Source organism: Trachurus japonicus, chromosome 9 (genome assembly GCF_045865225.1).
Source record: "Trachurus japonicus isolate A0001 chromosome 9, Traja_1.0".
NCBI classification, from domain to species: domain Eukaryota; kingdom Metazoa; phylum Chordata; class Actinopteri; order Carangiformes; family Carangidae; genus Trachurus; species Trachurus japonicus.
Genome location: NC_140915.1, coordinates 37,699,278 through 37,711,939, shown reverse-complemented (window position 1 = coordinate 37,711,939; position 12,662 = coordinate 37,699,278). Strand labels below are relative to the sequence as shown.

Sequence of the window (12,662 nt, the reverse complement as noted above, 5' to 3'; positions counted from 1 at the left end):
AAGAAAATTATATAGCCTAATTCAGTGACTTGATTTTTGCTTTATTTTGTGTTTCGATCCCCCCCCCGGTCCTTCTTTTAACCTACACTAGAATTTGGGGGGGGGTATGCAAATAGGGATTTTAATGTCAAGAACAAAAATGCCTTTACCTGCAAACCCATCTGAATGACAGTATAAAACCATGCTGTCAAATAAACAATAAGGCTTGACAAGGACGTGCGCCAGTGCTCAGGCCAATCCTCCAATCAGAGTTTGGATGGGCGGGACGAAGCGCTCGCACGTAGCCATCAGGGTTGTTGTTATTTCCGGTCTACCTACCCTGGCTAACTAGCCTCAGTAGCAGTGGTAGCAGCTCGAGAGGAGCCTATAAGGCTTGTCTAAATTAGTTGCAGTGCATTACAGTTCTGGCATTTTTATGTCAACAAGGCGTCCGGAGGGCTGCGCGCTGTTTTCTCCTCCAAACGCGGAGCTTTGGACTTTAACGCTGGGGTAACTATTGAAACGCTTTAAGCTGCTTTCTGGACTTTGAGGCATGTTGATCTGTGAGAGATGAAGGCTAGCTGCGTTAGCCAGCGGGAGCAGGGCTCAGTTGGGAAGAGTTGGTCCGAGATGCTAACTCATTTCGCTGCCTGTGTTTTAGTCTAAGTCACAAACACTCAGCAGCTGCACCGGAACAAACCAGCCCGACGTTTACAACCACAAAGCGACGTGTTGTGAGATTAGACAGATTAAAGCTCATATTCCTTTGACAAGCTGGCGTCGGGCAGCAAAGTAGCGCGACCTGACTGTTGCGCACCGGAGGATCACAACAAAAGGATTTCTGATAACAAGCTGGCAGCTAGCTCCGAGGCTAGGCTGCTAGCTGGCCGGGCTGGCCGGGACCCCCGACCCGCTCCCGGTGGTCGGCCACAGCTCCACTCCCTCCTCCTCAACTAAGACCACTTCGGCATTTTGCTGTGAACCCCTCGCCAGGCCGACGCTGGTGAACTTATTGTTGTGATGTGAGAGCAGCAGCCCCCCCCCCTCCACCCCTCCACCCCCCAGCAGGCAGCTAGCAGCCGGCCTTCACCAGCCAGTCGGTGCTAGCAGTGGGGGGGGGGGGGGGGGGGCTGTCACAAAACACTCTCCGTGTTCACATTTGGCTGTGTCGCCTCCACTTTGCTGCTCGTCGTCTTCACTAGTATCTGGCCGTGATTGCTCCGCGTGCACGGGGTGATGCGGCAGCGCGAGGCAGGCAGGCAGGCAGCGCGAGGCAGGCAGGCAGGCACACCCCGCGGGTTAACTTTGTAAGTTTGCAAGTTAGCGTCAGGGCTGCAGCGGTGAGTGTTTGTGACATGAAGTGGACGCTTGTGCTTGTTCAACAATGCATAACTTCACACAAGAGCCACTGATGTACCGTCCACAATGCCGGCTCGCTGTGTCATTCACTGCTGGAAGTTGCATTGATTAACATTTATCCTCCATCGCTTTGATCAGCTGCTGTACGTGGTTGTTGTTCTGCTCTGTGTTTTGTGTGTAATGATGAACATTGTGTGACTTTTTTTCTCCCCCCACCCCCCCCTTAAGGTGTCCATCTCTTTTGAGTGTCCCCTGCACTAGCACTGGCTCCCACCCTGTGACTCACCGGTCTCTAGAGGGGCCCCCGCCGTCAGAGCAAGGGCCCAAACTGTAGCTCCAGGTCCCCCCCCACCACCCCACCACCCCACCACCCCCCACCCCTCCTCTTGTCTGTGTGTGTGAGAGCTTGTGTTGTGAGTCCTTCTGGAGACTCCCAGCCTCGTCCAGCTAAGATGTCCTCCATCTTGCCGTTCACCCCCCCTGTGGTGAAGAGGCTGCTGGGCTGGAAGAAGTCGACCAGCGGCCAGGGCGGAGCGGGCGGCGGAGAGCAGAACGGGCAGGAGGAGAAGTGGTGCGAGAAGGCCGTGAAGAGCCTGGTGAAGAAGTTAAAGAGGACAGGGCAGCTAGATGAGCTGGAGAAAGCTATCACAACACAGAACTGCAACACCAAGTGTGTCACCATCCCCAGGTACACCGCCGAACACGCCATTACTCCTCAAATTAGGGTCACAGAGAAAGCAAATGCTGTTAGAGTTGCCTTCTGTGAGTGTGCTTAGTTTCCACAAAACCATGGGCTACATATTATCATCTCATGTGATTAGGGATGCAAAATACTAGAGCATAAATTCCCCCCATCCAAAATTATCACCATGTTTACGAGTGTGCTTACATGTTCTACTACTCACATGGGCAGAGAGGCGTTAGAAGGGGTAAGAGAAAACGCTGTCTTTATCAGCCAGTCAGCCTTGATGGGCCAGACTCGCATTCAGTGGGAACATTGTGTTAACAGATTCATTCCTCACTGAAGTACCGCCAAGAACCATGTCAGATGTTTGTATGTCTATAGATAGCGGACTGGTTGTTATCGCCTGAGAATTGTTCTAGGCTACACTGTTAGTTTGTGGAAATAGAGCGGCTGGCTCGATGTGAATGAAATGATTTCTTTTTCTTAGAGGACAGGAGGAGTAGTAGAGAGATGACTGCATGAGAGAGGGTGGGTTACAAACTAAACTCATGCCAGAGTGAGACATCGCCACCAGCCGCACTCACATTGGTATATTCTTGATTGTGATCGGGGAGCTCGTCTAACCCTGCTTGCCACTTTGGCAGCTACCCATTCAATATTTGGATACTCTAAATACCTAGTTTCCCATAGCAAAAAATAGCAGTTGGATTGTAGGATTTAGACGCTGCTACGGCTGGTGGAGAAAAGTTGGTTTCCTGCCCTGTCATGAACAAGACAATTACAATTTTGAGCAGTAGTTTAGATCCCACTAAAGTAATTCAGTCTAGTTTAGTCTATGTTGTTATGTATTTGAAGCACTGAATATGTAGAATGTGTTATTGTCCTGTTATTCAGAAGCAACGACTCTCATCTGTCTTCATTCCACGTGTTTCATTTCTTATTTTTTGGCCATTTTCCTCTGACTTTTTTTCTTTTTCTTTTTGAGAATGTCTGAAAATGGAGTTATTTTTTCTTTCAAGGTTGCCTCCTCTGTTTTTCCCCTCTTTTGTGCCATTGTGTGTCTTCAGTGTTTGTTTGACTGTCTCCAGATAAGTTCTGACATAAATGACTGTAGTGGAAAGAAAAAAAAAAAGTTTGGAGTTATTTTCAGTGTTTGATACAATGCCGCACTGTTGAAGAATGGTCTTTGTCTCACTCATTGTGTGTGTTAGCAGATTCCATGTTCGTTTTTTTCCCCCCTTAAATTCTGTCAAAAAGGCTTCTCTTATTTGAAGTTCCCATCCTCCATGTCCACGGCTGCAGATGAATTTGATGTCTTTATTTTCCCATAAGACTCCAATAAAAGAGGCCTTTTAATGTTCACATTACCCATACTGATATTCTGAATGAGCCATGTCCCATGTTTATCATTTATTTTTTGTTTTTGTTTTGTTGTTTTCTCTGTGCACAGCAATTGCTCTGAAATATGGGGACTGAGTACACCAAATACGATAGAACAGTGGGATACATCAGGCCTATACAGCTACCCTGACCAAACCAGGTGACTATCCTCAACTATTGTGTAGTGTTGCATACAACTTTGATGTGGCAGAGTCGTCATTACAATGTTGAAGGTGACAGACATTGAGAACGTCGTTGTTCCTCTTGTTTCCCCTCCCCTACCTGGTCATATTATGTGTGTGTGTCCCCCCCTCCCCCTGTGGGTCTTCCCCCACCCGTCTCACCACAACCCCTTGTTTGCTGTTCACTCAGATCCCTGGACGGCCGCTTGCAGGTCTCCCACAGGAAGGGGCTTCCCCATGTTATCTACTGCCGCTTGTGGCGATGGCCGGACCTTCACAGCCACCATGAGCTGCGTGCCATCGAGGCCTGTGAGTATGCCTTCCACCTCAAGAAGGACGAGGTCTGCATCAACCCCTACCACTATCAGAGGGTGGAGACCCCAGGTGAGAGAACTATGTTACTCTGATGTGTCATTATTTGTGTGTTCAGTCGGTGTCTGCTGCACATTTGTGGCATGGTTGTTCAAATCTGTCAGCTCCACTGACACTTTGAAAGTTTAACCGACTGTGAACCAAGAAATGAATACCAGCTGTGTAGTGTAATGTAATCTGTGAGGAGAATAATAATAATAATAATAAAGGGGAAAAAAAACAATATATATTTATAGATAACATATAGCATTTTCTTTCATTTGCCAGTCACTTGCGTATCCTGTTGCCTACAGGGACCGATCTGTATGAAATATCTGACAGTGTGCCAGTTTCTGATGCACACCTATAAATTTAGAGTACGGCCCATTGTTAGGTTTTTTTTCTTCTTCTATTTTTATAGATTGCACACACTGTTTTATAGATGAGACACCAGCTACTTTAAAAAACTCTCTCCGCTCATTAACATGCTGCATTTTGCCGACTTATACCACAAAAAAGTGACAGTGTCTGTCATTGTCATGGTTTGTGTTTCATGGGCTGGGTGCAGTGACCACATGCTGTCTCTTTGGTCATCATCAGGTTGACCGGGGCAACCAATGGAAGCCAAGAAAATCCCATATTGTCATGTTAACCCTTTAGTTTTTAGAAGTTTTTAGCTTCATGTGCTTGTAGGCAGATATTGTTTCATCTACGGGCAGAGGAACTGTTTCCCTGTTATTCTGATTTCCTTATGCTAAGCTAGGTGGCTGTTGGCCACAGCCTTACACAATGTTTAACAAACAGATACAAGTGGTGTGTGTTTCTGGTGACTAACTCTGACCCAATAAGGCAAAAAGTGCATTTCTTACAAGTGTGAGTAATTCTCAAAGAATTGAACAGGGTTAAAATCTAAAGTGAAACCTGCCTCAGCTTGACAATAATCAGTACAAAAAATTCTGGGGACTTGTAGTGTTTCATCATTGTCTTCATGCTGCTGCAGAGCTTTTCTCACATTAAACTTTTATGCCTGTGGGTAGCAGCAGCAGCAGCTATGGCTTTGCGTGAATTTCTTCTTATTCAGAACTTTACTTTTATTTCTTTATTTTAACAGGGACGGTGCACATTAATCAACCTTTTATGTAAATGTGCCAGTGATAGCTAAGTAGCTAGTTTTTATCTTAACCACAGGTTCTGTGAATGCGATTTGTTGGGAACATGAATTAAATCTGGCTCCAAACATTCATTTGGACTCACTTGATGTATTGATTAGAATATGGTAGTCAGAGGTGTGAGACCCATAGTTTAAGCATTGATACACTAATGATGATACAATTTAACACACATTACTCATAATGATGAAGTGATGACATTGTGTGCTTCTACAGTGAACACCAGCTTCACTGTGACATCATAATGCTGTGCAAAAAACTCTCCTGGCCGTTATTAAACGTTGTAACTCAGAGCCAGAGGGGGAGATTGTGAGCATATTTTCTGCAACTTAATGGCTTGTTGAAGGCATAAAACCACTGTGTAATCTTGTTTAAAATTTGTATTAAAACTGTCTAAAAACAACTGACAACAAATTTCTGGAAAGGCATATGACTAATACAAGGCTCTTCTGATGCTTTTGCCTGTAGTGCTGCCTCCTGTTCTTGTGCCAAGACACTCAGAAATCCTGCCAGAGCTGCCACCTCTGGATGACTACACTCATTCCATACCTGAGAACACAAACTTTCCTGCAGGAATTGAACCTCCAAACAACTATATACCAGGTGAGTTTACATCTCTAAGTGGAACTAAATTTATGTGTTTAAACGGTTCATTCAGTTTTATTTTTTACTCCTAATGATATTATGATAAACAAACTTGAGATTATTATTTTATGTACTGTTATACTTGCTACTTTTTATCACTTAATAAAGAAAAGATACTATTGCTATTATGAGGTGTCTTTGATCTCAGTAGGTTAATGACCATATCACCAATGGCAGAATTTCATTAAAATATTTCTTCCCTTCATCATTTGAACAGAAACGCCTCCACCTGGCTACATCAGTGAGGATGGGGAGGCCAGCGACCAACAGATGAATCAAAGTATGGATACAGGTACCACAAACTTATGCCTCCCTCTGTTTCCCCCGTCTGTCAGACCCACCTACCAGACCAGGTCACAGTCAAATGAATTTCTTCAGGACATACATTTGTAAAGTTTATATAATCTAGAAACAACTGTCAGAAATATTGAGAGAATAGAGTGTACCAGGGCTAGGGTAAATGGGATTTTTGCATTGCGTATGTCAGAAAATAAGCTCTGTGGTCAACACAAGTTTATGATACTTACCAGTTTTGTTCAGTGAGACAATCTCCACACATGAAAACCGTTTATACCAGATTTGAAGCTTAAATGCGATCAGCAGAAGTAAAAAGATAACGTAAGGCTTCAACGGACTACTACACGGTCGTCACCACCACTAAGCTTCAGCTGCTTTATTTTAAAAACATTGTATAATGGGGAAATCAGACTGTAAATAACATAAAATAACATACATAAGAACACTCTGCCTGTTCAGGGGTGATGACATGTAAAAGCTTCAGCATTCACAAGTAGGGTATTTACTGATGTGTTTTTTCATAGAACAAAACCTGAAACTCCGTTAAGTTTTTGTTTACCACAGACCTAATTTGAGGTATTTTACCAAAATCCCATTCAAAAACCTTATTGACTTTTGGAGAAGGGAACCAGAAGTGCTAAAAGCGCTAACAGACTTCAGGTTTACTGGCAGACTCTATGAACTTGAGACAGGATCTAACATCTATGGTCTGTCTGGCTACAGAACACACTGTGTTATGTATGTAGCCCATCTTTATTGTTGTGACAGTGCTGTTAATTACATACACAACAGCAGCAGCACGCTACCCATTATTTTACTGTACATAATCCATTTGCCCCTTAACACAAGTAAGTTATTGCTCAGCCTGTATAATTTCAACAAGCAAGATGAAGGGTGTACCGACGAGGCTGTTGTTATAGTAACAGTTAACGGCATCACCTCGTGTGTCTGATGTAGATGGATCAGTTTTTACAGAATCACTCTGTCCTTTGCAAGACAGCCCCCAGTTTGTCGAGTCTTTGATCCGATCCGCCCGTCATGTCATGGTCTCCTGTGAACACGTCTGACTCGGTGACTTCCTGTTTCCTTTGTCAGGTTCTCCAGCAGAGCTCTCCCCCAGCACTCTGTCTCCTGTCAATCACAGCATGGGTAAGATCCAGACCCCTCCCATCTGGGACAGTACAAGGGCTAAAACAATACAGAAGACTCATGCAGTTTGCAGCTGAGTAAAGCAGAAGTAAGCGATCCGGTCGTTTTGGCTAATGCTGCGTTCCAGGCAGGCTTTTGAAACCGTAAGTTACAGCTTCAAGTCACGACTTACGACTTTGTAGCGTTCCAGGCAACCCACAACTTGCGTTTCTCCGACCTGTTTTACCTGTGAAAGTCACTATAACGGCCACTCGTAACTCCCGACCCGTGAACTCGACTTCACAGGTCGGAAAAACACGAGTTACGGGCTGCCTTGAACGCACCATAACATCTTGTCAGCTGACGGAGTTAGCAGCCCCCGCCCTCGTCATGGATCTATTGGTCCTCGTCCCTACGTCACTACATTCACGCGCATCCCTTGGCTGCACACACAGCCCTTCATGCCGTTCTCTCTCCTCATTGGATAAAAATTGTAGGATACAAGTAATGTTTTCTCCTGGGCTCAGAGCAGAGCAGAGTGACTGACAGACCCGTGTTTCGGTCCAAACACTCTATGTAAGTGATTGCTGTCGGAAGATATAACTATTTAAGACTTATATTAACACAAAAATATTGCTTACTTCTGCTTTAATTAAATAAAATCTATAAATATTACAAAGACATTTGCGCTGCTTTTTCTTTCGTCAGCATTGAATTGTAAACTTTATTGCCATGATCTTCCGCTGTAGACCTGCAGCCGGTGACTTACTCTGAGCCGGCCTTCTGGTGCTCGATAGCCTACTATGAGCTGAACCAGCGTGTGGGGGAGACGTTCCACGCCTCGCAGCCCTCGCTGACGGTGGATGGATTCACCGATCCATCAAACTCTGAGCGTTTCTGCCTGGGCCTGCTGTCTAACGTCAACAGGAACGCAACTGTGGAGATGACCCGGAGGCACATAGGTATGGCACACGTTCACACAGCTGCAGGGCAAATGATCTTCTGCTGATAACGTCTTTGATTCTGATGGTTTGAGTTTAAGGCGTTTAAAATCAAATCCGTCACTCGTCTCGTCTTGCACATTCACACACGTTGTCCGTGTCAACGTTGTACAAAATAAGCAAATGTGTTGTGTCTGTTTGGACAGGAAGAGGAGTTAGACTCTACTACATCGGAGGAGAGGTCTTTGCCGAGTGCCTGAGTGATAGCGCCATCTTTGTCCAGAGTCCAAACTGCAACCAGCGGTATGGCTGGCATCCAGCAACAGTGTGTAAAATTCCTCCTGGTAAGATCCTGAAGATGTCACGTGTGATGCAACAGTGTCCCCACTGAACAAGAGAAAATGACCAACTTGATGCTCCTGGGAGTGAATATATGGTGATCACTGAATGTAAATAATGGGGATGCTTTAGAGGAACATGTATACACCCACCATAATGTAACTCTAATGAAAGAGTTTAAAGGTGTGTACCATCAACAGTGTAGTTTTAATGCTCTGTAGTTTGTGGCTTCCTGCTTTGTGTTGCGTTGTCACAGGATTCAGTCTGGACTTCATTAAGGATCCAGAGATGTCAAAAAAAAGTCATATTACAGTTTCCATAGATGCCTTTAAACGTTTAAGTCCACTACTTTACTGTCTTAATTGCACTTTCATGTGCCTGTACTGCTGACTTAAAGTGTGTCTGTTTTTATAGGCTTTGTAAAGTTTAGCTTGAAGGTGAAAAGGAAGTTAAAATCCTGCCTAATGAATGATCTCACTGATTGGCTTGGTGGAAGAGCCAGTCACCTGCTGGTTCTGATGCTGATTCAGCATGTTCATGCAAGCCCGCCGGTACAGATTAAGAACAAATCGAGCCAGTGATGGTGAACACACCACAACAACAACAACAAAAAAGCCTGTACAAAAATTGGCCACAGCAGCACAAAGACAGATTAGTGCCAACTAAAAGCCAGATGTCAGCTCGCTGAGTCAAGGCCCTGGGAACACGCACATTAACTGCTGCCCCGTTTATCTCTTTTAGGTTGTAATCTAAAAATCTTCAACAACCAGGAGTTTGCGGCCCTGCTGGCTCAGTCAGTCAACCAGGGCTTTGAGGCCGTGTACCAGCTCACCAGGATGTGCACCATCCGCATGAGCTTCGTCAAAGGCTGGGGAGCCGAGTACAGGTGAGCAGTGCCACAGAACTAAATCATGTCTGCAACAGAGTCATGGATTAAGACGTTAAAACTTGATCTGAAAGTTCTAATTCAGGAATTGATTCCTAGTATGCGTCACAAACTAAGTTTCACTGCCACAGCAGAAATATGTCTTGTTGTGTCCTTGTTACTGTCAACGTGTGGTCTCATGTGATGCACATGGTTAAATCTAGGAAAGCTTCTTGCCGCATGTACACACGTGTTCCTCAAAATCAACTTCAAGTAGAAACGTTAAAATATCCTCCTCATCCTGGCTGTGTACTACACATACCAGAACACTTATTTTGTTATTTTATTAAAGGTCCAGTGTGTAAAATGAGGGGAAAGCAGTGACATCTAGCATTCTGATTATATTATTTATCTATTAAATAATTAGTTTGTTTGTTTATTTATTTATTTATTTATTTATTTATTTATTTAGAATCGTGCTCTCTGGTTGGCTGGATTTTCCATTCCATACAAACATGGCGGCGCAGGATGGCAACACTCTCTAAGCAAGACCCTTGCTATATGTATAAGAAGAATAATAAGGCTATGAAAACCAAACTGATTTTATTTTATAGCAATTATACACATATACCAATATATTCATTGGTAGTATATTCGGATTTGGCCAATAAACCTTGACAAATATTACACACTGGACCTTTAAGGATCCCCATTAGCTGAAGCCATAGCGGTCAGCTAGTCTTTATGGGTTCCACACAAAAATGTACAAAATCACACATATACGATGTCACCGTTCAAGTAGAAATATAAACATACAAGAAAAGTGCAATACATATTTATTTCTGTGTGTTTTAAAAGTGGGAGAGCAGCCAAGCATTAACGTGTATGCCTTTGTTTCCCAGGCGACAGACCGTCACAAGCACCCCTTGCTGGATAGAGCTGCATTTGAACGGCCCCTTGCAGTGGCTGGACAAGGTTCTAACCCAGATGGGTTCCCCGTCTGCACGTTGCTCCAGTATGTCATAAACAGCTAAGGAAACGCCCAAAAAAAAACAAAAAAAAACCACAGCCCATTACAAAGATCATGAAATTCTAAACTTGTGAGTCTTCTCATGAAAAAAATGGAAACCCCACAGAATGAAATTTCTGTAACATACTTCATAGTATTTGTGGCCCAGTTCCACATCCCTCTTTAAACATTACACACACACACACACACACCCTCACATGAACAAATGCATCTACACTGCCACATACACACACACACACACACGCATACAGACTTTTCAGTAAAATTTGGCACTTTGTTACCCATCTATGTCATGCACCTTGTTAAATTGCTTTTCCCCAAATCCTTAATATTAGATCTATTTGTGGTACAAATAAAATGTATATTGGTTTTTAGTCCAGGAAGTAGGGGAAATACCAAAAATATCTGTGAATAGTTTCTCAGTATTGAAGATTGCTTGTATAAGTAACACGAGCTTGAATGCTAAAATGATTTTTGTCCAGCCCACCCCAACCATTGTTCTGAACCTAAGTTTACTTTTCTCTGGGAAACTTGGCCCCATCTTTTGTCAAAGGAGAGGGGGGGGGTGGCTTGGTGAAGAAATGATGGCCTTGGTGGCCGTTCTCCTCTCAAGGAAGCGCCACAATATGTTTTGTGAAATCTGATTGAATTGACTTTGCCTAGCGGCCCTTTTTATAACTCTCGACGACGTGTGTCTTTATAAGACATACCTCTTAATGGACAAATAGGAATGTTAGTTTAAAAAAATATTCAAAAACCCAAAACAAACTGTAAACTCACTCTGGCTGTAGTTTATTTCTTTATAATGATCCCCTCATCCCCACTGAGCAGCCTGGGGTGGAAGCTAGAGAGATGTTGACCAGGCTTTGCAGAGTGCACTGGGCAGGGACCAGAGAATATCAGCTGTTATGTAAAAGCTTTTTTTTTTTTTTTCCTTTTTGACATGACACTGGGAGTCCTTGGGCTCTCCGAGGTGAAGCATTACACGTTTCATCAGGAGAAATTGAAGGTATCAATAAATTCATTCTGTTTTTAGCCTATATCCCCATTGTTTTGCTACTTTTTTGTATTCTCATGTATTTTTATATATAAATATACTTAAATTTTTCTGTCGTTCACTTTTTATTGAAGTAATATTTTCAAGACCACAGTTGTTTCTAAAGTGACACGGAGGGCATGGATCATTCCTTCATTTTACCCAAACGGTTCAGTTTGAATTCATTTCCAAATAGCAGCTCTTTGTCTTGGTTAACAAAACAAAAAACAAAAAAAAACACTGCCCCTCATGACGTGTAGCCTGTTTATATCCTTTTTGTTTTTGCGAGAAAAAAAAATCTGGTGCATTTAAAGTACACAAAAACGACAGATTTGCCTGAAACCCAAAGTCTACTTTCCTGTAATGGTTTAATGATTCCAGAGGCATGTAAAACTTTGTAATGGCCATTTACTTATTCATCTCTTCATTTTTTTTGAGAAACACACGTGACCTCTTGTAGCCTTTTGGTGCTCAGTCAAGCGGGTTAAGGTCAACCAGATAAAATTGGCTTTCAAAATGTTACAGAAACATGGGAGGAGAGAAGTTTTTCTTCCACGAGAAAAGAAGAGCAAATGTGCCTGCACACTGGGACATTCTGTGTTAATGTGTGTTTTGTATTTGTTCTGTCTTTAAAATACAGTATGTACAAGACTTATTAGCTTAAACTCTGCCATTATTGTCATTACGTGGCTGTTGCGAGTTTAACATGTTCCCCCCTCCTTTCTTTATGATGTAAATGTGTTTACCTTATGGCACTAGTGATTGTACTTTAAGTGCACCTAGTGAAGTTTGGATTTGGGGAACTGAACCATGTGTTAGGGTCCAGTGTTACATTGTTTTTATCTTTGGCCTGCAACATATGAATGTGAAAAAATACATTACAAAAACTGACGTGGACCAGACATACATATACATAACAGTAGTACAGTATGTGTGTATTTAACAGTAATCTTTTTGCAAAGCAGTCAGTACAGTAGATGTCGCAGTTGTTTTACCAGTAGAGGGCGGTATTGATAGAGCAGTTCTTATTTTTTGTTTCTTTATTTTATTTTTTATTTTTTTGTTTTTGTTGTTTTTTTTTGGTTCCTTTTTTTTTCTGACCATAAGCTTCTCAGGCGTGTGGCATATTATGCAGACTTCATAAAACACTAATAAAGATTTTTATTCTCATGAATTATGAGTGTTGTGTATTCTTGATTGCACTTATTGGCGACTTAAAATTGAAAATCTTTGTCAATTGGTAAGTGGTGTACTGAACCCATACAAATATTGAATA

At 42.9% G+C, this 12,662-nt stretch overlaps 1 protein-coding gene across 1 annotated transcript; it reads left to right on the top strand.

Annotated features, from left to right (window-relative positions):
• The first annotated feature begins 312 nt into the window (after positions 1-312).
• On the top strand, positions 313-12,560 carry LOC146982176 (SMAD family member 2). The gene is made up of 11 exons (XM_085787763.1): positions 313-489; positions 1,567-2,026; positions 3,474-3,563; positions 3,776-3,969; positions 5,574-5,708; positions 5,968-6,042; positions 7,143-7,196; positions 7,925-8,137; positions 8,323-8,460; positions 9,197-9,341; positions 10,223-12,560. The coding sequence occupies exons 2-11, from the start codon at positions 1,791-1,793 to the stop codon at positions 10,344-10,346; spliced, it is 1,404 nt and encodes a 467-aa protein (XP_085643889.1). The 5' UTR covers positions 313-489; positions 1,567-1,790; the 3' UTR covers positions 10,347-12,560.
• The last annotated feature ends 102 nt before the right edge of the window (positions 12,561-12,662 follow it).

Excerpts from the sequence above, each read along its gene's own strand:
- LOC146982176 (XM_085787763.1), top strand. The coding sequence starts at position 1,791 with ATGTCCTCCATCTTGCCGTTCACCCCCCCTGTGGTGAAGAGGCTGCTG. Across the intron at positions 3,970-5,573 it reads TCAGAGGGTGGAGACCCCAG|TGCTGCCTCCTGTTCTTGTG; the intron begins GTGAGAGAACTA and ends TTTTGCCTGTAG. Across the intron at positions 5,709-5,967 it reads TCCAAACAACTATATACCAG|AAACGCCTCCACCTGGCTAC; the intron begins GTGAGTTTACAT and ends TCATTTGAACAG.